At 43.4% G+C, this 24,140-nt stretch overlaps 4 protein-coding genes across 9 annotated transcripts; 2 read left to right on the forward strand and 2 right to left on the reverse strand.

Moving 5' to 3' along the window:
- The first annotated feature begins 502 nt into the window (after positions 1-502).
- LOC117597442 (weak toxin DE-1-like) lies at positions 503-1,743 on the forward strand. Its single transcript, XM_053234239.1, has 4 exons — positions 503-599; positions 748-800; positions 1,103-1,210; positions 1,432-1,743. The coding sequence occupies exons 2-4, from the start codon at positions 752-754 to the stop codon at positions 1,545-1,547; spliced, it is 273 nt and encodes a 90-aa protein (XP_053090214.1). The 5' UTR covers positions 503-599; positions 748-751; the 3' UTR covers positions 1,548-1,743.
- A 2,048-nt stretch (positions 1,744-3,791) lies between these two features.
- LOC113525805 (nucleoporin NUP35) lies at positions 3,792-11,307 on the reverse strand. 2 transcript variants are annotated; one of them, XM_034304371.2, is made up of 9 exons: positions 11,148-11,304; positions 7,610-7,777; positions 7,347-7,483; positions 7,122-7,176; positions 6,555-6,690; positions 6,393-6,462; positions 6,138-6,266; positions 5,876-6,022; positions 3,792-4,266 (listed from the first exon to the last, which is right to left on the reverse strand). In XM_034304371.2, exons 1-9 carry the CDS (start codon positions 11,158-11,160, stop codon positions 4,189-4,191), a joined length of 933 nt encoding a protein of 310 aa, XP_034160262.1. In that variant the 5' UTR covers positions 11,161-11,304; the 3' UTR covers positions 3,792-4,188. The 2 variants fall into 2 exon arrangements, with proteins under 2 accessions (XP_034160262.1, XP_053090211.1); XM_053234236.1 differs by lacking the exon at positions 5,876-6,022 and having other exon boundaries at positions 11,148-11,307.
- A 1,363-nt stretch (positions 11,308-12,670) lies between these two features.
- Positions 12,671-20,320, reverse strand: ehhadh (enoyl-CoA, hydratase/3-hydroxyacyl CoA dehydrogenase). 2 transcript variants are annotated; one of them, XM_034304608.2, is made up of 7 exons: positions 20,045-20,320; positions 18,681-18,784; positions 16,917-17,086; positions 16,696-16,807; positions 16,497-16,601; positions 16,093-16,434; positions 12,671-15,979 (listed from the first exon to the last, which is right to left on the reverse strand). In XM_034304608.2, exons 1-7 carry the CDS (start codon positions 20,116-20,118, stop codon positions 14,727-14,729), a joined length of 2,160 nt encoding a protein of 719 aa, XP_034160499.1. In that variant the 5' UTR covers positions 20,119-20,320; the 3' UTR covers positions 12,671-14,726. The 2 variants fall into 2 exon arrangements, with proteins under 2 accessions (XP_034160499.1, XP_034160500.1); XM_034304609.2 differs by lacking the exon at positions 20,045-20,320 and adding an exon at positions 17,826-17,948.
- tmem41aa (transmembrane protein 41aa) lies at positions 19,812-23,996 on the forward strand. 4 transcript variants are annotated; one of them, XM_034304612.2, is made up of 6 exons: positions 19,812-19,896; positions 20,869-20,922; positions 21,474-21,624; positions 21,809-21,970; positions 22,223-22,361; positions 23,582-23,996. In XM_034304612.2, the coding sequence occupies exons 2-6, from the start codon at positions 20,879-20,881 to the stop codon at positions 23,770-23,772; spliced, it is 687 nt and encodes a 228-aa protein (XP_034160503.1). In that variant the 5' UTR covers positions 19,812-19,896; positions 20,869-20,878; the 3' UTR covers positions 23,773-23,996. The 4 variants fall into 4 exon arrangements, with proteins under 4 accessions (XP_034160503.1, XP_053090212.1, XP_034160502.1 ...); XM_053234237.1 differs by lacking the exons at positions 19,812-19,896; positions 23,582-23,996 and adding an exon at positions 22,862-23,073 and having other exon boundaries at positions 20,724-20,922; XM_034304611.2 differs by lacking the exon at positions 19,812-19,896 and having other exon boundaries at positions 20,725-20,922.
- Positions 23,997-24,140: the final 144 nt, after the last annotated feature.

A 24,140-nucleotide genomic window follows, 5' to 3' on the forward strand; every position in this document is an offset into this window, starting at 1 on the left:
TTGAAAATATATCCTGGACTTGACTATAGAATACAGTTATAGAAGAGAAATGATTTATAATGCTGCTTGCTGTTCAGGAGTAACAAAGGGCACGGCATGTTTTGCACCACTTCTGTACAATGATGCATGTTGTGGATTGTGTAATACACTATACCAGAGGTGCTAAGTCTTTTATTGTTTTAAAAACAAATAAAAGAATTTTAAAATATATCCTGGAAGATATTGGTAACCAGTGAAGCTCTTTTAAGATAGGGAATTGGAAAAAATGCACTGATGTATTGAAAAAAGTTGCACTGGCCCTGAAAAAAAGAAATGATTGTCTAATAGGTGTGCCGATAATGAAGGTACGGTCATGATTAGCGCTATTCTATCTACACAGCCTCAGGCTAATCTTCAGAGTGCAAACCCTTCTGAAAAATATTTACAAGTAAAATTTATTTTATTTTACAATTCATGTGACTAGAGAAACATGTGACCAGGAGGGTGGGAACTTCTACAAGAGGCTTATTTAACGGGGAATGATGAACCAGTGGGATTTAGAGCAGGTGCACCGTTCAAGCTCAGAGATTAATTTCACACTGTAGTGTGTAACACTCAAGGTAAGTTCTTTTGGCATACACTTGCAATGGATAGGACAGAATGTGTTTTAGTTCTTACTTAAATAAAACAGTATAAGGCTAGGTATGAGCAGCACCAGGAAATCTTTCACAGTTTTCCAACTGATGGAGCTGCTGAATTAAATTTCAGAATTATGAAGATGCTGCTTGTGACTCTGGCTCTTGCCCTTCTGCTGACCAGTGGTGAGTGACCTGAGCTTCAACTCCGTTTAAAGTGAAGGCCAATTGTCTTGATTCTGAAACTGGTTCTTATTTTTATAAAACATGTTGCAAATCTAGTCACAGTGTATCTGAAAACCTGAATTCAAGTGAGTTTTGCAAACATTATTCATATTCACATACAATACAATTCATTAAACAGATTTCTAATATGGGATCTTGGGGTTAGAAAAAAGGTTAGCTCAAAACTCAGGGAAAAAAATCCAACAAATTTGTCAGAAATACAATTATATGTCTAAAACATGTATTGTGTCTGGACTCCACAGGTTCTGCGCTTCAATGTCACAGGTGTTTACCAGGGGTACCATGTACTATTGAAACCTGCAAGAGTGGTCAAGACACCTGTATCGCCACAAGGCTGGTTACCGGACATGGTATGTCTAACGTTTTACTGAAAGATTTTATTGTTTCTTATTTTGCCAGACCTGTCAACTTTCAACATACCATCAGATCCTCTGTACTTGTAATAAGTGTGTCAACGTATTTACAAATAAAAGTCTTCCAGCTTTTCAAATGTTTTAATTACTTCATTTTTTGAACTGGTGTACTGGGAAATGTAATAACTACTAAAGGTGTGTTCTCTTTACCTCCTCAGGTTCATTTGTTGGAAAGAGATGCTTGACTCAGGCTCAGTGTTCCGATTACCAGAAATCTTCTAAATTTCCAGCCAAGTGCTGTGGGACGGATCTTTGCAATAATGTAGTTCCATGAAAATGGTCATTTCTTGAAAATATTTTAGGAAAGATCATTTGCTCATGATTTACAGTAATGCAGTTTTCCTATCAATCTTGTATTCAGCAACAATATCTACATGGGATTAGTCAAAATGTGCACTGTATAACTCTGTAAGTGTTGTGCAGTAGAAATAAAATCATTTCAGCAAACAAACAACAACAACTCTGTGCAATTATGAGTATTAAGATTTTACGAGTATGTTCATATGCTTATACAGCATTCCTGCCTGAAACACTTGCAAGGTTCTGAGGTCTGGACCAAGTGCATTACACCATGTTTATTAGCAATGTGTACTGCACAACATGTATTTACACCAGAGACGTTCATAAGTAATAAAATCCATGTCAAGTCTCGAGTCTTTAAGTCAAGTCCTAATTGAACAGAATCTACATGAGTACACGGGAACTGTAACTTTATAGCAACGATAAAGAACAGTATTGTTCACGGTAAAGGGGAAAAAACAATAGATCAACAGTTCACGTTGGAACTATATTTTTAGAAATATTTTTATAACACTTTTAAAAAAATCCCACTTCAGATATTAAGAAATCCTTTGTTTTGATACTACACATTGTTACACACATAAAGGAACATTAATCTCTATTTGGTCTTGATATCTTTTTGTCTCAAAAAAAAAAAAAAAAAAAAAAAAAAAGAATAACAAAGAACAATAAAACAATGAAACTCAGAAGACCACATCACATTCCACTTCTGTCAGCCAAGACCACGAGTCTGAGGCTATCATGGGCACAGGCTCACTCTGGACAGTTGAAGACTGGAAAAAGACTAGGCAATTTTTTCTAGTCTTCACTTGTCCTGTGTTAGAGAGTCTGTGCCCAAGATAACCTCACACCCCTGTTCTTGGCTGACAGAAGTGGAACAGAAGTGGTACCCGATGTGGTCTTCTGCTGTTGTAGCCCATCCACCTCAAGGTTTGATGTTTTGTGTGTTCTGCTTGGGGGGAGGGTGGGGGAGGCCGTAGCTAAAAATAAATATATGAAATAAAGCAAAGAAAAATTATTTTTCTGTAACTTTCACACACCGTGTCTGGGTAATCATGGAAAGGCTTATTGTTCACAAGCTACTATTGACGAGTCCAAGTCAAGTCTGAAGTCTATTTTTATGCACCTTAAACTCGAGTGTCCATCTCTGATTTCCACTGAGACAAATGGAAGCTTTGCTTCTGTTCTCTACTTTGCTCCATCTGAGAAATAAATGGAACACATAGACACACTCAACGCATCCTCACCAAACTCCTGAGTAATACGCGAGATTGTTGCTCAGAGTCTAGAGTTTCATCGGTGTAACAAATAAGAAAGGCTTTATTTGTCAAATATACGGCCGATGCACTGCAATGGCTGAGCTGCATTACTGGAAGATTTAGCACACACCATGCTTAGGAGGTGCTCTTTCAAAGTTTAGTCACCATTTTGTCATTCTAGGCTCTCTGTGAGCTTTGCCTTTTACGGTGTTTTGTGGGTGTGGCTAAATGTAAATCAGCTGGGCCATTAATGTGCGTGGTAATTTACGGCTGATTGGCGTTACACACGAGTGTGAACAAAATCAGCAAAACTGGCAGGAATTTTTTGTTCAGTTTAGCCACAAAAATATTTAAACACACCTTCAGGTCCAGTGTTAGTGTAGATTAGAAAAGAAGGAACAGGAGTAAGAAGGTATTCTAGAAAAAGGTTCACAAATTGATTCCACACACTGTTGGGGTAGAAGGTAGGGCTGGGACAAAGATATCACCATGATTCTCAAAGACATTTCTATGATATATGACATGTATGACGAGATACAATACAATGCCAGCAATACAATAGTGTTTCATTTTAAAAACCTGTTCATTGGCATATATAATCTCTACAACAATAAATGTGTTTTATTTTTAAATATTATAAAGTTTTTTTAATTAACCCTAGATAAAAAGATTAAGCGTCTGTTAAATTAAATCAGCTGCTTCCAGTCAGCTTGTAATAAAATTTACTCTAAAAATAAACACTAAAAATGTACTGAAATATCCCATCCACTCATAAAAACTTACTGTGACTATAATACCAATATTGGTATTATATCATCATATCGCTCAGCCCATGTGGACGGTACCTGATCACATACAGTGAAGAGTAAGGAAGTGATAAGTTCACTCACAGTATAATAACTGCTACACGTGACAGTCAGTCTCTTTACTTCCTTTCACTGAATTTTCTCACAAACTGGTTAGACAAAGAGAGATTTATTTACACAACATCATTACAGAAGAGAGAGAGAATACAAAATACAAACAGTGTGGATGTAATGATAAAGTTCTGAATGCACATGCGGTTAAAAAACATTATCTGTTACAGATGATTAAAAGGATCTGTGATGATGTCATTATAACTGTGATTAGAGATATCTCTGATCTCTGAGCAGCAGGATTAAGGCTATGACAGTCATACATCATCACACCCTGCTGAGAGCTTTTGTGTGTGTGTGTGTGTGTGTGTGTGTGTGTGTGTGTGTGTGTGTGTGTGTCCATTTATCAGGATCCAGCGTACACTAAAGTGCTCTGTGTGACCTGTCTCACACCTCCATCTCACTCTCACCCGGTGACATCACCTGTCTCACACCTTCATCACCAACCAAACATGTACTCCATCGCTTTGGACACAAAGCTGTCGTCTTTCCGCGGGGTCCCTTTGTCCGACACCACCTACACACACACACACACACACGCACACACACACGCACACACACAGTAACTAAAAGTACATCTACAACAATAATACACAACTTACACAGTAAAGTGACTGAAAATAAGAAGTTGTTTTAGGAGCTAATAGCAAAACCTTGTGGGCGTGGCCTGTCCAGCATTTTTTATTTCTGATGAGAAACAGTAGCATACACAATCCCCTCCGAAAGTATTGGAACTGCAAAGCCATTTTTCTTTGCTATACACTGGAGACAATTGTGATTGAGTTCAAAAGATCAATGACACGATAGATCAGATCTTCAGCCTTCATTTCCTGATATTTACATCTAGACGTGTTAAACAACATAGAACATGGCACATTTTGTTTGAACCCACACATTTTTCAAGTGATAAAAATTCTGGAACATGTGACTGACAGGTCTTTCTTGTTGCCCTGTTAGATTGACTGTTTAAACAATTAATAGCTCTGAATGTCTGCTCTTGGTTTGATCCCTGGGTTTCACCTGTAAAGACTGAGTTTGTTGTTAAAAAGGACAAACCAACATGAAGACCAGAGAGCTGTCTATGGGAGAAAAGCAAGCCAATCTGAAGCTGAGAAAAGAGGGAAAATTCATCAGAGTCATTGCACAAGCATTGGGCATAGCCAATACAAGAATTTGGAATGTCCTGAAAAAGAAAGAAACCACTGGTGCACTAACAACCCGACATGGAACAGGTCGGCCAAGGAAACGACAGCACAGAGAAATACAGAGATGAGCCACAAAAGATCTGGAACCAAGATGAACCTTTACCAAAGTGATGGAAAGGCCAAAGTGTGGAGAAAGAAAGGATCTGCTCATGATCCAAAACATACAAGCTCATGGGTGAAGCATGGTGGAGGTAGTGTCATGGCTTGGGCTTGCATGGCTGCTTCTGGAACAGACTCACTCATCTTTACTGCAAGCAAGGGCTATGTACCCAAATATTAAGTGTTATTTACTTGACGATAGTCTGTTCCAATACTTTTTCTCACCTAAAAATTGGGTGGTCAGCCACCACAGGTGCCATGTTAGCACATCTAGATGTAAATATCAGGAAATGAAATTCTGATCTTTCGTCTCTCATTCGTCTTTTAATCTCAAATCCAAATGTCTTCAGTGTATAGCAAAAACAAAAGAACCGGCCTTGCCAACTTTTGGAGGGGACTGTACAGAGGAGAATATAGCAGGGAACTGAAGAAATGTGGGACCACATGTGCCACAGGATTGATCCAAGGAATAAAACGAGCCGGCTGTTTGGATTCATCACTTCTTTACAGTGTCATAACTAATAACATAAACCTCTTAATGACATTTGTTGGTAAAATTGTGGCTCTGTGTTGCATGTGTACGTAGAACCTGAATGACCTGTCAGCTTGGTATGTGTTAGTGTAAAAGCATTTTCCTCTGCGCAGATCACTGATTTGAAGCCAATGAATCAAGGGTCACATATGTAAATCTACACAAAGTCGTAATATACCATCATTCTTCCGCACAAACATTCTTCATTAATATCACGCATGAACACTGAGTAAACGAGCACGGTATTGGACAGCGTGTGTATCTGTGTCTGTGTGTGCGCGTGTGTGTACCTGATAGTCGGCATTGGTGTGTGTGAGTGGTGTGCTGAGGGGTCTCATGGATGATCGTGGTGTGGAGATGGAAGCCACATTGCTACTGTTCTTCACCGGAGGAGTGAACACTGCAGCACTGCTCCTGTCTGAGCACTCCATCACACTCTGTGTACACACACACACACACACACACATCAGTACTCACAAACACACATTTCTGTTGCTTGTGTGTGTGTGTGTGTGTGTGTGTGTGTGTGTGTGTGTGTGTGTGTGTGTATACCTTATCGATACAAGGTTTCACTCCAATCATGATTGCTTCTCCGAATATCTTGCCATCTTTACTGAGCGCTTTCCTGGCCTGCAGTTTGGACTGATATTGAATGTGCATCCAGTTTCCTGAGTTAGACATCTGTACGTACACACACACACACACACACACACACACACACACACACACACACACACACACACACAGTTAGAGAGATAGGAGCATTACAGTGTGATATCGTAGCTGATCTATACCCTTGTTACTCACCACGTGTTTGAGGATGTTCCCGTACTGAGCAAACTGCAGCAGGATGTAGGATGCGGAGGCTGGGGGAAACCTGCAGGAAGGTACATGCATGTTCTTCATTTGCATAACCACGCCCATGATCGCATATGTCACCTGTGTAAAGGCAGGGCTTCACATACTTACCCAAAGACAGTGACCCAGGTCTCATCGAGCTGGTCCTCAGAGGACAGGGCGTCTCCCTGAGTGAAGAAAGGATCTACCTGAGCAGGTGACAGGGCATTCTTCACCTGTCCTAAAGAGGCGGGGCTAAACACACTGCCTACCACACACACACACAGTAATCATAAATGACTGTATCTTTGAATTCTGACAACAACTTCAATACATGTCAACTCCTCAAGACATGCCCACTCTAAGACACACTCATTTGCATAAATGAACACTAAGCCCTGCCCACAAACGTCAAGTAGCTCAGACTCCAACACACTCATTTCTATGTATGGATTCAAAGACACGCTCATGTACAAATCTAAAACTTTATTTATGGAAATGTGAGAGGGAGTGTCTTGAATTTATTTTTAACTTTAATGCAGGTGTGTCTTTGTGTCCATGTACAGAAATAATGGTGTATTAGAACGGTGCCTTGAACACAGACACGCCCACATTCCAATCTAAACCATTAAGCCACAGCTGTGAACCTGTGACAAACCCTATTAACTAGAGCAGGAGGGTCATGTGGACGATTCTCACCAGATCCTGGAGTTGCAGCCACACCGGACAGAGGAGTATGCATCATGGAGAACGCCTACACACACACACACGCGCACACACACCCACACCCACACACACACACACACACGTCTGAATACTGCAGCGTATTGTGAAATAACAGACAGTTACGAATACAGAGTACGAATTGTGTGTGTGCAATTGTGTGTGTGTGTGTGTGTGTGTGTGTGCGCACGTGTGTATGACCTGTTTGCGTGATGCGAGTGGAGAGAACCCGACCACAGGACTGGACAGGTCATCATAGATACTCCTCACAGGAGGAGCACCGCTTTTATCTTTAGGAGTAGGAACCACCGGCTGAGGAGGAGAACCTCCTGATACACCTACATTACAAAACAACCATAATAATAATAACAATAATAATAATAATAATAATAATAATAATAAAGCATATTATAACATGTTTTGTTACTACTTTTATTATTATTATGTGTGTGTGTGTAAGAGACCTGTGAGGGGCAGGGCTCTGGTCTCGGCTCCGCCCACACTCAGGCTCAGGGGTCTGGGCTGTGGTGTAGCAGGAGCAGGCAGGTCACCCATCAGGAACCCGGGGAGGAACTGAGCTCCACCCACAGGCTTTGGGGACGATGGAGAACCAAGAGACATTGGCTCCATACCTGAAACAGAAGGTCAAAGAGGTTTAGATTAGATTTATTTCTACAGATCTACAAGTTTAGTCTGCATGAGTCAGTCAGTAATCCCATAGAGAGACCCCGAGTCTGCACGAGTCAGTCAGCAATCCCATAGAGAGACCCCGAGTCTGCACGAGTCAGTCAGTAATCCCATAGAGAGACCCCGAGTCTGCACGAGTCAGTCAGTAATCCCATAGAGAGACCCCGAGTCTGCACGAGTCAGTCAGTAATCCCATAGAGAGACCCCGAGTCTGCACGAGTCAGTCAGCAATCCCATAGAGAGACCCCGAGTCTGCACGAGTCAGTCAGCAATCCCATAGAGAAACCCCGAGTCTGCACGAGTCAGTCAGTAATCCCATAGAGAGACCCCGAGTCTGCACGAGTCAGTCAGCAATCCCATAGAGACACCCCGAGTCTGCACGAGTCAGTCAGTAATCCCATAGAGAGACCCCGAGTCTGCACGAGTCAGTCAGTAATCCCATAGAGAGACCCCGAGTCTGCACGAGTCAGTCAGTAATCCCATAGAGAAACCCCGAGTCTGCACGAGTCAGTCAGCAATCCCATAGAGAGACCCCGAGTCTGCACGAGTCAGTCAGCAATCCCATAGAGAGACCCCGAGTCTGCACGAGTCAGTCAGCAATCCCATAGAGAGACCCCGAGTCTGCACGAGTCAGTCAGTAATCCCATAGAGAGACCCCGAGTCTGCACGAGTCAGTCAGTAATCCCATAGAGAGACCCCGAGTCTGCACGAGTCAGTCAGTAATCCCATAGAGAGACCCCGAGTCTGCACGAGTCAGTCAGTAATCCCATAGAGAGACCCCGAGTCTGCACGAGTCAGTCAGTAATCCCATAGAGAGACCCCGAGTCTGCACGAGTCAGTCAGTAATCCCATAGAGAGACCCCGAGTCTGCACGAGTCAGTGAGTAATCCCATAGAGACACCCCGAGTCTGCACGAGTCAGTCAGTAATCTCATAGAGAGACCCCGAGTCTGCACGAGTCAGTGAGTAATCCCATAGAGAGACCCCGAGTCTGCACGAGTCAGTCAGTAATCCCACAGAGAGACCCCGAGTCTGCACGAGTCAGTGAGTAATCCCATAGAGAGACCCCGAGTCTGCACGAGTCAGTCAGTAATCCCATAGAGAGACCCCGAGTCTGCACGAGTCAGTGAGTAATCCCATAGAGAGACCCCGAGTCTGCACGAGTCAGTCAGTAATCCCACAGAGAGACCCCGAGTCTGCACGAGTCAGTCAGTAATCCCACAGAGACACCCCGAGTCTGCACGAGTCAGTCAGTAATCCCATAGAGAGACCCCGAGTCTGCACGAGTCAGTCAGTAATCCCATAGAGAGACTCCGAGTCTGCACGAGTCAGTCAGTAATCCCATAGAGAGACCCCGAGTCTGCACGAGTCAGTCAGTAATCCCACAGAGACACCCCGAGTCTGCACGAGTCAGTCAGTAATCCCACAGAGACACCCCGAGTCTGCACGAGTCAGTCAGTAATCCCACAGAGAGACCCCGAGTCTGCACGAGTCAGTCAGTAATCCCATAGAGAGACCCCGAGTCTGCACGAGTCAGTCAGTAATCCCATAGAGAGACCCCGAGTCTGCACGAGTCAGTCAGTAATCCCATAGAGAGACCCCGAGTCTGCACGAGTCAGTCAGTAATCCCATAGAGAGACCCCGAGTCTGCACGAGTCAGTCAGTAATCCCATAGAGACACCCCGAGTCTGCACGAGTCAGTCAGTAATCCCATAGAGAGACCCCGAGTCTGCACGAGTCAGTCAGTAATCCCATAGAGAGACCCCGAGTCTGCACGAGTCAGTCAGTAATCCCATAGAGACACCCCGAGTCTGCACGAGTCAGTCAGTAATCCCATAGAGAGACCCCGAGTCTGCACGAGTCAGTCAGCAATCCCATAGAGAGACCCCGAGTCTGCACGAGTCAGTCAGTAATCCCACAGAGACACCCCGAGTCTGCACGAGTCAGTCAGTAATCCCACAGAGACACCCCGAGTCTGCACGAGTCAGTCAGTAATCCCATAGAGAGACCCCGAGTCTGCACGAGTCAGTCAGTAATCCCATAGAGAGACCCCGAGTCTGCACGAGTCAGTCAGTAATCCCATAGAGACACCCCGAGTCTGCACGAGTCTGAATTATTTCAGCTCAAACCAAAGCCCCGTTTCAAACACAGAAGAATAATATAAAAACGGTGTTAACAAATACATGTCAGAAACGTTAATCCATACTCAGTGGCCACTTTATTAGGAACATGCAGCTGTGGAATGAGCCAATCACGTGGCAGCAGAGGGAGTGTATAATATCATGCAGACTGAGGACAAGAGCTTCAGGTAACCTTCCCATTAAACACCAGACTGGGGCAAAGATCAGTCAACTCAGTCACACTGACCGTGGCATGGCCCAATATTTATATAACTATATGTTATATTTATACTATATTTATATTATATTATATTTATACTATATTATATTTATATTATAAATGAATTGAGTTCCCCAGCACAGATACAGCCACCTTTATTTAAATGTCAATATCTGCATCTGTCACTTTATTTATTCTCACACACACTCACACACTCACACTCTCACACACACACACTCTCACACTCTCACACACACACACTCTCACACTCTCACACACACACACTCACACTCTCTCACACACTCACACTCTCTCACACACTCACACTCTCACACACACTCACACTCTCACACACACACACTCTCACACTCTCACACACACTCTCACACACACTCTCACACACACTCTCACACACACTCTCACACACACACTCACTCACACACTCACTCACACACTCACTCGCACACACACACTCGCACACACACTCGCGCACACACACACTCACATACGCATTCTCATACACACTCTCATACACACTCTCATACACACTCTCATACACACTCTCATACACACTCTCATACACACTCTCACACTCATACACACTCACACACACACTCTCTCACACACACACACATACACACACACACACACACACACACACACTCTCTCTCTCACACACACTCTCTCTCACACACACACACACACTACAGCACTCCTGCTCTCTCTCTAATCCTGTACCTGTATTAAATAATAAACCTGTGTTAGAAATAATTAATTAATGTTAGAAATGGAAAATAATTAATTAATGTTAGAAATAATTAATATTAATAATGAAGTAACTTTACTTTAGCTAGCAAGCGGCTAAGCAGCTAGCGCCATGCTAATGCTAACACCCCTGCTACACATTAATAAAGATAAACATATTTACACACTCGCGTTTATCGGGGAATTAAACTCATAAACACATCTCACTCACCCTGAATGTCCATCACACCGCTCACGCTCTAACAGGTAATAATAGTATACTTTATTTTAAATAAAAAATACTAACACGTTAGTGCACCGGTTAGCTCAGAAATTTCAAAAACGAAGCCGGAAGTGACGAATGTTCCGGAAACTCACGGAAGTCTGCTCGCGCATGCGCAGGAAAAACTCTCGGCACTGTACAGAAAGACTGCAGTAATGTAGATCTAAACTGCTTCATTTTGTTATAGTTTATTATTTTTGTGTTATTCTGGGAAAAGTTTATCTTTATAAGCGACAACATACAATCAGTTCACTTCATCCTGAAATGATCTTAGTTTAAAATTAGTTCCTTCTGTGCATTATAAACATGCTTTAATTTACATTTATAAATCCTGTAGAATTTAAAATAAAACTGCTCCTGAGTTTATCTCTTAAATATTGAAAACGCTTAAAATAAATGCACTTTAGACTTTAAATAAATAAATATATACACTATGAAGAAAAACAAACCGATTGGCTGTGATGGAGAGTTACAGTGAATCTGATTGACTTGAGAGTTACAGTGAATCTGATTGACTTGAGAGTTGCGGCGAATCTGATTGGCTGTGATGGAAAGTTACAGTGAATCTGATTGGCTGAGAGTTACAGTGAATCTGATTGGCTGAGAGATACAGTGAATCTGATTGGCTGAGAGTTACGGTGAATCTGACTGGCTGTGAGATACAGTGAATCTGATTGGCTGAGAGATACAGTGAATCTGATTGGCTGAGAGATACAGTGAATCTGATTGGCTGAGAGATACAGTGAATCTGATTGGCTGAGAGATACAGTGAATCTGATTGGCTGAGAGTTACAGTGAATCTGATTGACTGAGAGTTACAGTGAATCTGACTGGCTGAGAGATACAGTGAATCTGATTGGCTGAGAGTTACAGTGAATCTGATTGGCTGAGAGATACGGTGAATCTGATTGGCTGAGAGTTACAGTGAATCTGATTGACTGAGAGTTACAGTGAATCTGACTGGCTGAGAGATACGGTGAATCTGATTGACTGAGAGTTACAGTGAATCTGACTGGCTGAGAGATACGGTGAATCTGACTGGCTGAGAGATACAGTGAATCTGATTGGCTGAGAGATACAGTGAATCTGATTGGCTGAGAGATACAGTGAATCTGATTGGCTGAGAGTTACAGTGAATCTGATTGGCTGAGAGTTACAGTGAATCTGATTGACTGAGAGTTACAGTGAATCTGACTGGCTGAGAGATACGGTGAATCTGATTGGCTGAGAGTTACAGTGAATCTGACTGGCTGTGAGATACAGTGAATCTGATTGGCTGAGAGATACAGTGAATCTGATTGGCTGAGAGTTACAGTGAATCTGACTGGCTGAGAGATACAGTGAATCTGATTGGCTGAGAGATACGGTGAATCTGATTGGCTGTGATGGAGTGTTATGGTGAAACTGATAGTTATTCTATGTTATGTAGCATTTTAGCACATGGCTAAACAACAAAACTCAAACACACAAAATTATTTATTACTGAATTTTATTAATTCATTATAATAAATTTTATAAATATAAATTCACAGTTTACTGCCTGTAGTAATGATTTTAAAATAAAGTATTTAGTCTCGATACAGTAAATCGTCATGTACCTGCGCGAGCTCTCACACGTATGTAATTATTAACAAGTAGTAGCTGTTCACATTTCACACAGCAGAACCACATTCACATTATATTCACGCTGTCACGCAGCATGCAAACCAAACATAGGAATTATTACGAAAAATATATAATTTCTCTTTATTTTATTACACCTTTTTACTGTGCTTTATTCGCATTACTGCTGCATTCATCTGATAATATTTCTGATTACTGTAATGTCCATTTGTAGTTTGTAGTTTTTAAAACAAATTTAAAAATTAACACAAGCATTTAAACAGAATATAAAAAAGTACTATTAAACAGGATGGATAAATATTAATTATTTTTTCTTAATCATTCATCATTAATCCTGCACTCAACACACTAACAGCACACTGAGTCCATATCGTTCTGAAATCTATTCTCCCTGACCAATCACGGTCCACAATCTCATCATGTGACTATATCCCCTATTGGGATTGGATTAGTTCATCAGGAGGATGTCAGTGATAATTGTTTACACGTGTCCTCAGTGATAAACTCTCACATCCAAACAGCTGTATAACGACCACAGGAGGAGCGAGTTTCTAGCGAGTTATATTTTCTATGAACCCGAGACGTGACGCTGGCTCTAACTGCAGTTTGGTGTGAACCAAAGTTCCAGCAACAATTTGAAAACACGAAGTGTACAAGAAGCATCTATTTATCATTTGGCGACTCGGGAAGTGTTTAATATCTGGGGAAGGGGCACTGATACACACCACGAGAGCAGTAACATCAGTCAAACAGCTTTTTTTCCAACACGAGGTGACATCTGCAGAGAAAATCACACAAGTGTATCTGAATTATTACGCTAAGTTTGGTGAAAAACATTACAGGTAATTCAGCCTGTAATTTTCTCAAAGGAGGACGTAGAAGAACGCCGACATGGCCGATCTGAACAGAAATAAAATCACAGAGTAGCTCCTGTAAAACAGGAAATTTCCCCGGGACCCCATGTGCATTTAATCCCATCTGAAGGGCTCATGTTTAAAAAAATGTGTTTGTTAAAATGTGTTAACAAATAAAATAAAATAGTGTTAAACACAAAATAGTGTTAAAAAATAAAATTAAAAAGTCAGTCAGTCAGTGTTCCCGAAGTCAGCGTCCTCGAAGTCAGCACACAGTACCATCTCACACACTAATGCTTTACACTGAACAGAGACGACAGATCAGCACACGGTACCTCACACCACCGACACACCAGAACCAACCAGAAACCACACACCAGAACCAAACTGAATGACTTACATTTTTACACGAATGACTGAATTTACAATTCTAAATATCCACCTTAAACTTTTCCTCCTTAGGAACAAGGGAACAGAATGATACAGAACAAAACACAATGAATTGAAAGAACAAAAAGCCCTAAAGAACTAAATAAAACCAAGTACAACAGAACAGAAAGAACCGGATCCCAAAATAACAAAACAGAATAAATGGAACAAAAAAAAAACAAAACAAAACCAAAAAGAAAATAAAAGAACTAAAGAGAACCAAACCAAACAGAAGATGAGAAAATGGAACCAAAAGCACAGAATACAAAAAAAAAAAAAAAAAAAAAAAAACGACATGAATGGAGCAGAACAGTGTAGTGTTCTACAGAACAGAACAAAATGGAACCAAAAACAATAGAATCGTTACCACATCATTAATAATTATTTGCTAGTTAACAGTTAACGAGTGTAAAGTTAGGTTTGTTCTCCTGATACTTGATGAGAGGTGTTCTGCCTCAGTGGTAATTTCTGATTTTTTAGGTTTCCTTTAAAATGTTCTGAGCATTTTTCACCTAGTTTACAGGTGACTGCGCAGGTTCTTGAATTGACTCTTTACAGGTGACTGCGCAGGTTCTTGATGTGACTCTTTACAGGTGACTGCGCAGGTTCTTGAATTGACTCTTTACAGGTGACTGCGCAGGTTCTTGATATGACTCTTCCACTGCTGTATCGGTGGACTTCCTTCAGCCACTAGTCTCCTCAGTAAGCGGCTCGGCTCCAGACTCGGCACGTCCGGGTGAATGCGGTGATAATGCTCCAGTTTCTCCAGCACTACAGACAACCCGACCTGACTGGCGTAAAACATCGGACCTCCGCGATGTCTCGGCCATCCATAACCGAACAAGTAGATCACGTCGATGTCTTCCGGACTTGCCGCTATCCTGTCCTCCAGGATACGGAATCCCTCATTGGCCAAAGCGAAGGCACATCGCTCGATCACTTCCTGTGAGGTGATACGCCGTGGTATGATTCCATATTTACGCCTGTAATCCTCCAGGAAGGTTTGGATCTCCGGATCAGACTTCGCTTCTTTGGACCCAGGAGAGTCATAGAGGTACCATCCACGGCCCGTTTTCTGTCCGAAGCGTCCCTGTTGGCACAGCATGTCAGGAAGCGGGCAGTATCTCCGTCCAAGCCGCCATCGTGAAGGCTTTACTGGATCGACGTCAGGTCCGATCAAACCAGAAGCCTTTCGTACCCTCCATCCGACATCCAAACCGGACAGATCACTCACTTTGAAGATCCCCATGGCGAATCCGAACTCCTCCAGAGCCTGGTCCACTTGCTCAGGTGTGGCTCCTTCCTCCAGCATGTAGACAGACTGATCCAGATAAAGCTTCAGCATGCGATTACCCACAAACCCAGAGCAGTTGCCCACTGCGACACACACCTTTTCTATTCTCTTTCCAAGTGCCATTGCCGTGGCAACAGCTTCAGGAGATGATCTGGCTCCATACACAACTTCGAGAAGCTTCATGACATGAGCTGGAGCGAAAAAATGCATCCCAACCACCAGGGGCTGTCGATCAGTGACTGCTGCGAGCTCGTCCACGTTCAGCCCTGACGTGTTGGTGCAGATTAGCGAATTTGCCCTCAACACTTTGCATAGATCGCTAAAAACACGCTTTTTAAGGTTCATGTCCTCAAACACGGCCTCGATGACCAGGTCCACATCCCTCAGCTGGTGGAAGGAGAGAGTGAACGTGAGGAGGTGTAACGGAGGACTGACTCCTCGTCTCTGAGCGTCTCTCTGCAGCATGGCCGTCACCGCCTTCTTACCCGACTCCAACTGCTTTGCATCCGTCTCTATGGCAACTACGGAGATTCCTGCTTTAACGAGGGATACGGCGATGCCTCTACCCATGGTGCCCAGACCTAAAGAGGAATAGATGCCAACATTTACCTTCATCGTGGTAACTGCTATACTCAAATAAGATACGGTTTATTTGAATGATGGACTCTCTGAGTGGCACTTTCTAGATACGTGCCTATGACTCCGGCTCGCTGGACATCCCTGGCCCTGGTGTTGTTCCACTGCGACCCGTTAGGAAGACTCCATTTCCCAGCATTCCTCTGAGCAAAGAAGGCATACTGCATGGCTTGAGCCTGGCCGGACCTAAAGAGCGTGTCCATCAGCTGTCTCTCTCTCTCCATTCCTTTACTGTAGGGCAACATGGCCGCTGCTCTGACGGCCTGAACGCAGGCCACCGGAGCCATCGCTCCCCGAGAACGCTGCTTCACCTGTGCTAAAGCTGCGTCACACACACCGTCCACATCCGGTGCCCACACAGGGGCCCGCAGACTCAACCTGCGGGGGTTTAACGGCTGACCTGTAACACACACACAATAAATACACACACAAACAATGTACACACACAACATACACACACACCTATAACACTGAGAGCGAGCTCCATGGCAGCCTGCACGGCGCTCCCCTGAGCAACCTGATCCACAATGCCGAGTTGCAGAGCTTCCTGAGCTGAAACATGGCGACCTGAGGAGACACACAAACATTACAACTCCAGACACAGATTACTGTGTGTGCGTGTGTGTGTGTGTGTGTGTGTGTGAGAAAGTGAGAGAGAGACCTGTGGTGATTAGCTCCAGGGCCGCAGGGATGCCGATGAGTCGAGGAAGACGCTGAGTTCCTCCAGCAGCAGGAAGTAGACCGAGGGTCACTTCAGGGAGACCCAAACAGGCCTAACACACACACACACACACACACACACACACACACACACACTGTAACAACACACTGTCATATCACTCTGTATTACCACCTGTATGTGAGTGTGTTTTTTTTTTTTACTTTAGTGTTAGCGACACGGTAATGACAGCCGAGCGCTAGTTCCAGTCCTCCCCCCAGAGCCACACCCTCTATGGCCGCCACCATCGGCTTCTCCCCGGCCTCAATGGAATGGATCAGTGGAACCAGAGGAGGACCGGACATGGAGCCTGAAAACTCCTTAATGTCTGCTCCTACAAGTTCACACACACACACACAAGTACTGTATGAACACTATGTGAATGCTATAGGAGTACTATATAAGTGCTGTATGAGTAGCATATGTCAAGCTTAAGAATAAGAGTTCTAAAATCAGTCTATTTAGAGTGTTATTCAAATATTATATCATCAAGTTATTTTTGGGCACTTGTGTGCACCAGTTACTACATACAGTATTGGAACAGCAAGGCTAATTCTTTTTTGTTTTCGCTATACACTGAAGACATTTGGGAGGTCAAAAGATGAATATGAGACGATAGATAAGAATTTTAAACATGTGACTGACGTTTAAACATGATGACAGGTGTTTCTTGTTGCCCAGGTGTGTCCTGTTAGATTGATTGTTTAAACAATCAATAGCTAATGTTAATCTGAATGTCTACTCTTGGTTTGATTCCTGGGTTTCACCTGTGAGGACTGAGTTTGTTGTTAAAAAGGACAAACCAACATGAAGACCAGAGAGCTGTCTATGGGAGAAAAGCAAGCCATTTTGAAGCTGAGAAAAGAGGGAAAATTCATCAGAGCCATTGCACAAGCACTGGGCATAGCCAATACAAGAATTTGGAATGTCCTGAAAAAGAAAGAAATCACTGGTGCACTAACAACCAGACATGGAACAGATCGGCCAAGGAAACAACAGCAGTTGATGACAGAAACATTGTGAGAACTGTGAAGAAAAACCCAAAAACAACAGTCAGTGACATCACCACCAACCTCCACAGGGCAGGGGGGAAGGTTTCACAATCCACCTTTCAAAGAAGACTTCAAGAGCAGAAATATAGAGGCCAAACCACGAGATGCAAACCTCTCATCAGCAGTAAGAGTCAGAAGGCCAGACTGGAATTCACAGAGAAATAAAGAGATGAGCCACAAAAGATCTGGAACCAAGATGAACCTCTACCAAAGTAATGGAAAGGCCAAAGTATGGAGAAAGAAAGGATCTGCTCATCTGCTACGAGCTCATGGGTGAAGCATGGTGGAGGTAGTGTCATGGCTTGGGCTTGCATGGCTGCGTCTGGAACAGACTCACTCATCTTTATTGATGAAGGAACTCATGATGCAGAATGAATTCAGAAGTCTACAGAAACATTCTTGATGCAGTTACTGCAAGAAAGAGATACGCAACCAAATATTAAGTGTTATTTACTTTAAGATTCTCTGTTCCATTACTTTTGCTCACCTAAAAATTGAGGATCTGCCAAAGTTGTTTAACACGTCTAGATGTAAATATCAGGAAATGAAAGCTGAAATTCTGATCTATATTCTCACATTCATCTTTTGATCTCAAACCCAAATGTATTCAGTGTAGAGCAAAAACAAAAGAACTGGCCTTGCCGTTCCAATACTTTCGGAGGAGACTGTATATCACTGTGATTACTATATGAGCACTATATGTGTGCTGTATGAACCATATTACATCATATGTCACACTAGGTGCTATATGAATGCTAAATGAATGCTGGATGAGTGATAAGGAAGTAATATATAATATGAATGCTTTATGAATGCTTTATGTTATGATATATATGCGACATCAGTGATACAAGCTCGAAGTCAGTGTTCTCTCACCTCCACAGAACTTCTCATTCTCTCCACAGAACACCACGGCCTTCACCTGCTCATCCTTCAGCGCCCGGCTCACCGACTCCATGATTCCCCTCCGTACTGCAGCACTGAGAGAGAGAGAGAGAGAGAGAGAGAGAGAGAGAGTGCAGCAGTGCAGAGGTTTTACCTGCTCTAACACACCTGAGTGAACTCATCAGCATACATCAGCCAACAACCTCACTCTCAACACCGAGAAGACCAAAGAGCTCATTGTGGACATCTGGAAATCTAAAAGCAGCAGACACTCTCTCATCTGCATCAATGGGACTGAAGTAGAGTGTATCTCCAGCTTCAAGTTCCTGGGTGTCCACATCTCTGAGGATCTGTTCTGGCACCATAACACTTCAGTTCTGCTTAGGAAGGATCAACAGGATCTTTACTTCCTGAGGAGACTGAAGAACTTTCATCTGTCTTCCCAGATGTTAACAAGTTTCTATCACTGCACCACTGAGAACGCCCTGACCAACTCCGTCAGGCAGCTCCATGGTGTCTGAGAGAAAAGCCCTGCACAGGGTGGTGAAACGCGCCCAACACATCATTGGTGCCCAACTCCCAGCCGCTGAACATCTTCACCACAGGAGATGTCTGCGTAGAACACGCAATATCATCAGGGACTCCTACCATCCCAGTCACACACTGTTCAACCTCAATCCATCCAGGAGGAGATACAGGAACATTCACACCAGAACCAGCAGGCTCAGGGCCAGCTTCTTCTCCACAGCCATCAGCCTGCTGCTGAACTCCACACTACAGCGTCACGCCACTGATGTTCTACTGCCTGTAATCATCTATTCCTCACTGTATAATCCGTATTATCTCTATATCACTGTAGATCCACAGTATATATCCTAGCTTATCTTTATATATCTGTACATTATCCGTATATACAGTGTGTACTATTTGTACACATCTCTTACATATATTTATCACTAATATGGCATATATTATATATTTTTATACCTATTAGAGTTATTCTATTATAAGATAGTGTAATTACTGTTCATACTGTTTTCTACTCAGCGGCTCCTGCACACATTCACTGCCCATAGCCCTGTTTATTTACTGTGTGTTATATAAAACATATTCAACCTGCACTTTGTGAGTTTGCACAGTGCCACTGTTTGCGCTGTAGACGCTGAACTGCGCTGCTGAGTCCCTGTACTGCGCAATGACAAGACAGGTATCTATCTACCTATCTATCTACCTATCTACCTATATTAACACACCTTTAGTGAGAGTGAGTGTGTGTTAGTGTAAACACTACTGTCTGACAGCTGTTTCTCTCTCTCTCACACACACACACACACAGCTCGTCTGGTTAGACTCACCTGAGCGCGTTCACAGGTGGGTTAGTCAGTGTGATCAAAGCGATTGATCCCTTCACGCGCGCGTACCGAGCCATTGCGTCCAAACTGCGCGTTTAAAGAATAAACTCTGCCTCGGTTTGATCGACACACTGCTGTCTGTGCAACTGCTACCTAGTTTTAAAGGAACAGGACTTTGGTCCGTTCACCAGCTTCACCTCGGTATCATGTGTTTTTGGTGAAAGCAGGTGAAAGTCCGGAGGTGCAGCGTTACTCTAAACCTGGTGCTGCGCCAGGTAGCCAAGAGGTGAAGGTGTGTTCAGGTACTGCAGCGCTGCGCACATTCGCGCATACACTCTCCGAGAATGAAGAACAAACTGCGCAGCTCTGCAGGAGCGCCCATAACCTCTGGGGGAGATGATAAATATATAAAAGCGCTGTTTTATTACTTTATATTAGTAAAATAAATTAAAAATAATAATAATAAATAATAATAAATAATAATAATTCTCTATATGGATTTGCATACTATTATTTTTTTGTTTCATTTCCCTTATGTGTTACTGTTTTTATTTTATTTCCTATTTTAATTTAATTAATTAATTAAATGCCGTAGTGATGTTCTCCACAGACTTTATGAAACATTTAAAACTTTTTAAAACTTAATTCCGATTGGCTGCCCACACTCACGTGACCTATTCATGGTCCGCCCCCTTGTTCCACACTTCCTGTTTGTGTGTGTGCGGAAACATGCGGTCCTTAGTGGGCTTAGGAGGTGTAATTTTAATTTCTACTTTATATCTGTATTATCTGTCCTCTTATCTCCCTCCTGTACCGCGGATGATCAGACAGGACCGAATGGCATCGGAGATAAAACCCGGAGGAGAGCAGGAAATGCTCAGGTCAGTTATTACTCCAGCCCTCACACTGTCCTTCATTTAATTACAATAATTGTGTGTATATTTATGTAAGGGATATAATGTGGGTTTGTGTGTGGGTTTGTGCATGTACACTGTGCAGTGCTGCATGATGCTCCTGTAGCTCTGACTTCTGCATGCAGAGGTGCTCCTTCATTCTGCTCTCATTCTGTCAGTGCGTTTAAAGAGGAGAGCCTGGATAACCTCAACAAGCTGTTCCCACTGTTCTCCAAGGTCACTTCATTCACTCATGCTGGCTTCCTCGTTATAATATCAGAACCCTTAAGGGGTTTAGATTGAACCTTTTGCCCTAAGTGTATAGGGTCTAGAATTTAGGGGAACTAGAACTAGTTCCTGTGAGAACATTAGGGGATCTAGGAGATTGTGGAATAGGAACTAGAAGTAAACACTACACTATAGCAAGGAGGTGAAGGTACAGGAACTGCAGATAGGAGTTTAACGAGTTTAATGAGGCTTCATCCACTCATCCCTCGCATGTCCTGATGAGTGTGTGTTTGTGTGTTTTTATGTGTCAGGTTAAAGTTCCCATCCGATCTGCAGGAGTTAAAGCAGATGGCTGGATTGTTACGGTTCTATAAGAGGGAACACAGCAGCTTCGTCCTGCTTCTGTTCTCCAGCGCTTATCTGTACAAACAGGCCTTCGCCATCCCGGGGTCATCGCTGCTGGTACACACACACACTCACACACTCACACACTCACACACACACACACACACTCACACACACACAGAGGGACGGCAGTGTTACACTACATGCTGGTGTGATATAATCCACTGATTCTCCAACTTCACTGTTGTTCCTGCGTGGCGTGTGTGTGTGTGTGTGTGTGTGTGTGTGTGTGTGAGTGCAGAACATCCTGGCGGGGGCGCTGTTTGGACCCTGGCTGGGTCTCGGGCTGTGCTGTGTTCTCACCACTGTAGGAGCCTCGATGTGTTTTCTGCTCTCTCACTTCTTCGGCAAGCAGCACATCATCCGCATATTCCCCGACAGAGTCGCCCAGCTGCAGGGAAAGGTGTGTACTACACACACACACACACACACACACACACACACTCACTAGAAACTAGTAAACTAAGGAAACTAAGTAGGATAAAGGAGAATGAGAACTAGCTAATCAAATAGAACTAGGAACTGGAAACTAGGAGAGAAGTATCTGATTTCCACACGTTCACAATCCACTGTGTGCTAACGGGTGTGTGTGTGTGTGTGTGTGTGTTTGTGTGTGTGTGTGTTTGTGTGTGTGTGTGTGTGTGTGTGTGTGTAGGTGGAGGAGAACCGCAGCAGTTTGTTCTTCTTCCTGTTGTTCCTGCGTTTGTTCCCCATGAGTCCAAACTGGTTCCTGAACATGAGTTCTCCGATCGTCAACATCCCGCTCACACAGTTCTCACTCTCCGTTCTCATCGGTACCATACACACTCGCTCACACACACACACACACACACACACACACACACACACACACACACACACACAGTGCACGTGCCGCTCTGCTCTGCTGTATCAGCTCTGTGGACGTGGAGTTAGCAATAAAGTAGGAATTAAAAGATAGGAATTAGGAGCAAGCCTCTACAGGAGGGTTGGTGAAGTGCAGCACGCTCCGAATACGGGCTCAGTGAGGGTTCCGGCCGATCGTGCTGAGGAAGTACTGTACAAATCCTGTCTATTGGCTTGTTTCAGCCAATCACGTGCATTTATGTAAATCAGAGACTAGCTATAGGGCGAGAGGTAAGAGATGTTTCAGGAAGAAGAGTTTTCACAGATTTTTTCAGGTCTGATGCTGTATAACCAGGTGTGTGTGTGTGTGTGTATGTAGGTCTGATGCTGTTTAACCTGGTGTGTGTGTGTGTGTGTGTGTGTGAAGGTCTGATGCTGTATAACCAGGTGTGTGTGTGTGTGTGTGAAGGTCTGATGCCGTATAATCTGGTGTGTGTGTGTGTGTGTGTATGTCTGATGCTGTTTAACCTGGTGTGTGTGTGTGTGTGTGTGTGTAGGTCTGATGCTGTATAACCTGGTGTGTGTGTGTGTGTGTGTGTGTGAAGGTCTGATGCTGTATAACCAGGTGTGTGTGTGTGTGAAGGTCTGATGCCGTATAATCTGGTGTGTGTGTGTGTGTGTGTGTATGTCTGATGCTGTTTAACCTGGTGTGTGTGTGTGTGTAGGTCTGATGCCGTATAACCTGGTGTGTGTGTGTGTGTGTGTGTGTGTGTAGGTCTGATGCCGTATAACCTGGTGTGTGTGTGTGGGTCTGATGCCGTATAACCTGGTGTGTGTGTGTGTGTGTGTGTAGGTCTGATGCCGTATAACCTGGTGTGTGTGTGTGTGTGTGTAGGTCTGATGCCGTATAACCTGGTGTGTGTGTGTGTGTAGGTCTGATGCCGTATAACCTGGTGTGTGTGTGTGTGTGTAGGTCTGATGCCGTATAACCTGGTGTGTGTGTGTGTGTGTGTAGGTCTGATGCCGTATAACCTGGTGTGTGTGTGTGTGTGTAGGTCTGATGCCGTATAACCTGGTGTGTGTGTGTGTGTGTGTGTGTGTAGGTCTGATGCCGTATAACCTGGTGTGTGTGTGTGTGTGTGTGTGTAGGTCTGATGCCGTATAACCTGGTGTGTGTGTGTGTGTGTAGGTCTGATGCCGTATAACCTGGTGTGTGTGCAGACAGGCGTGGTCCTGTCTGATCTGTCGTCTCTGGATGACGTGTTGTCCTGGAGCGTGGTGCTGAAGCTGCTGCTCATCGCCTGTGCCGCCCTGCTGCCATCCGCCCTCATCCGTCGCTATGGAAACACGCACACACAGCCGGAACACAAAGATCGCTGATGTACACTACACACACACACACACACACACACACACACGCAGTTTACACTGGACTTGGACTAAATGAGTGTGTGTGTGTGTGTGTAGGAGGTGGTATAGTGCATTATAAATATGTTGTGTATATAGTTTTTTTTAATGTCATGTGATCAACTCATGATGAATGGACCAATAGAAACTCTCCAAATCAACTTGCAATAAAATCCTGTACATCTGTTGAACAACAAGCAGAGATTCAGCTCATGATTTAGTTTATTTATAAAATTATACATGAAGAAATCTTAATGTGAGTGTAATTAAAAGTGGGAGATTTTTCACTTGTTGCTAAATTTAACCCTTTTGTTTAGTAAATTATTTCTGCAGATGTAGAA

Source organism: Pangasianodon hypophthalmus, chromosome 5 (genome assembly GCF_027358585.1).
Source record: "Pangasianodon hypophthalmus isolate fPanHyp1 chromosome 5, fPanHyp1.pri, whole genome shotgun sequence".
NCBI classification, from domain to species: Eukaryota; Metazoa; Chordata; class Actinopteri; order Siluriformes; family Pangasiidae; genus Pangasianodon; species Pangasianodon hypophthalmus.

Bases quoted from the DNA above. Each gene is read 5' to 3' on its own strand.
- LOC117597442 (XM_053234239.1), top strand. From the start codon at position 752: ATGAAGATGCTGCTTGTGACTCTGGCTCTTGCCCTTCTGCTGACCAGT. The intron at 801-1,102 runs GTGAGTGACCTG...TGGACTCCACAG, and splicing joins TGCCCTTCTGCTGACCAGTG to GTTCTGCGCTTCAATGTCAC. The intron at 1,211-1,431 runs GTATGTCTAACG...TTACCTCCTCAG, and splicing joins AAGGCTGGTTACCGGACATG to GTTCATTTGTTGGAAAGAGA.
- LOC113525805 (XM_034304371.2), bottom strand. The intron at 6,463-6,554 runs GTAAGTATGTGA...ACCTTCCTGCAG, and splicing joins ACCTGGGTCACTGTCTTTGG to GTTTCCCCCAGCCTCCGCAT. The intron at 6,267-6,392 runs GTGAGTAACAAG...GTGTACGTACAG, and splicing joins GGAACATCCTCAAACACGTG to ATGTCTAACTCAGGAAACTG.
- ehhadh (XM_034304608.2), bottom strand. From the start codon at position 20,118: ATGGCTCGGTACGCGCGCGTGAAGGGATCAATCGCTTTGATCACACTG. The intron at 18,785-20,044 runs GTGAGTCTAACC...TCTCTCTCTCAG, and splicing joins CCACCTGTGAACGCGCTCAG to TGCTGCAGTACGGAGGGGAA. The intron at 15,980-16,092 runs GCACGTATCTAG...ATTCCTCTTTAG, and splicing joins CCAGCGAGCCGGAGTCATAG to GTCTGGGCACCATGGGTAGA.
- tmem41aa (XM_034304611.2), top strand. From the start codon at position 20,771: ATGCGGTCCTTAGTGGGCTTAGGAGGTGTAATTTTAATTTCTACTTTA. The intron at 20,923-21,473 runs GTCAGTTATTAC...TTTATGTGTCAG, and splicing joins GGAGAGCAGGAAATGCTCAG to GTTAAAGTTCCCATCCGATC. The intron at 22,362-23,581 runs GTACCATACACA...GTGTGTGTGTAG, and splicing joins CTCACTCTCCGTTCTCATCG to GTCTGATGCCGTATAACCTG.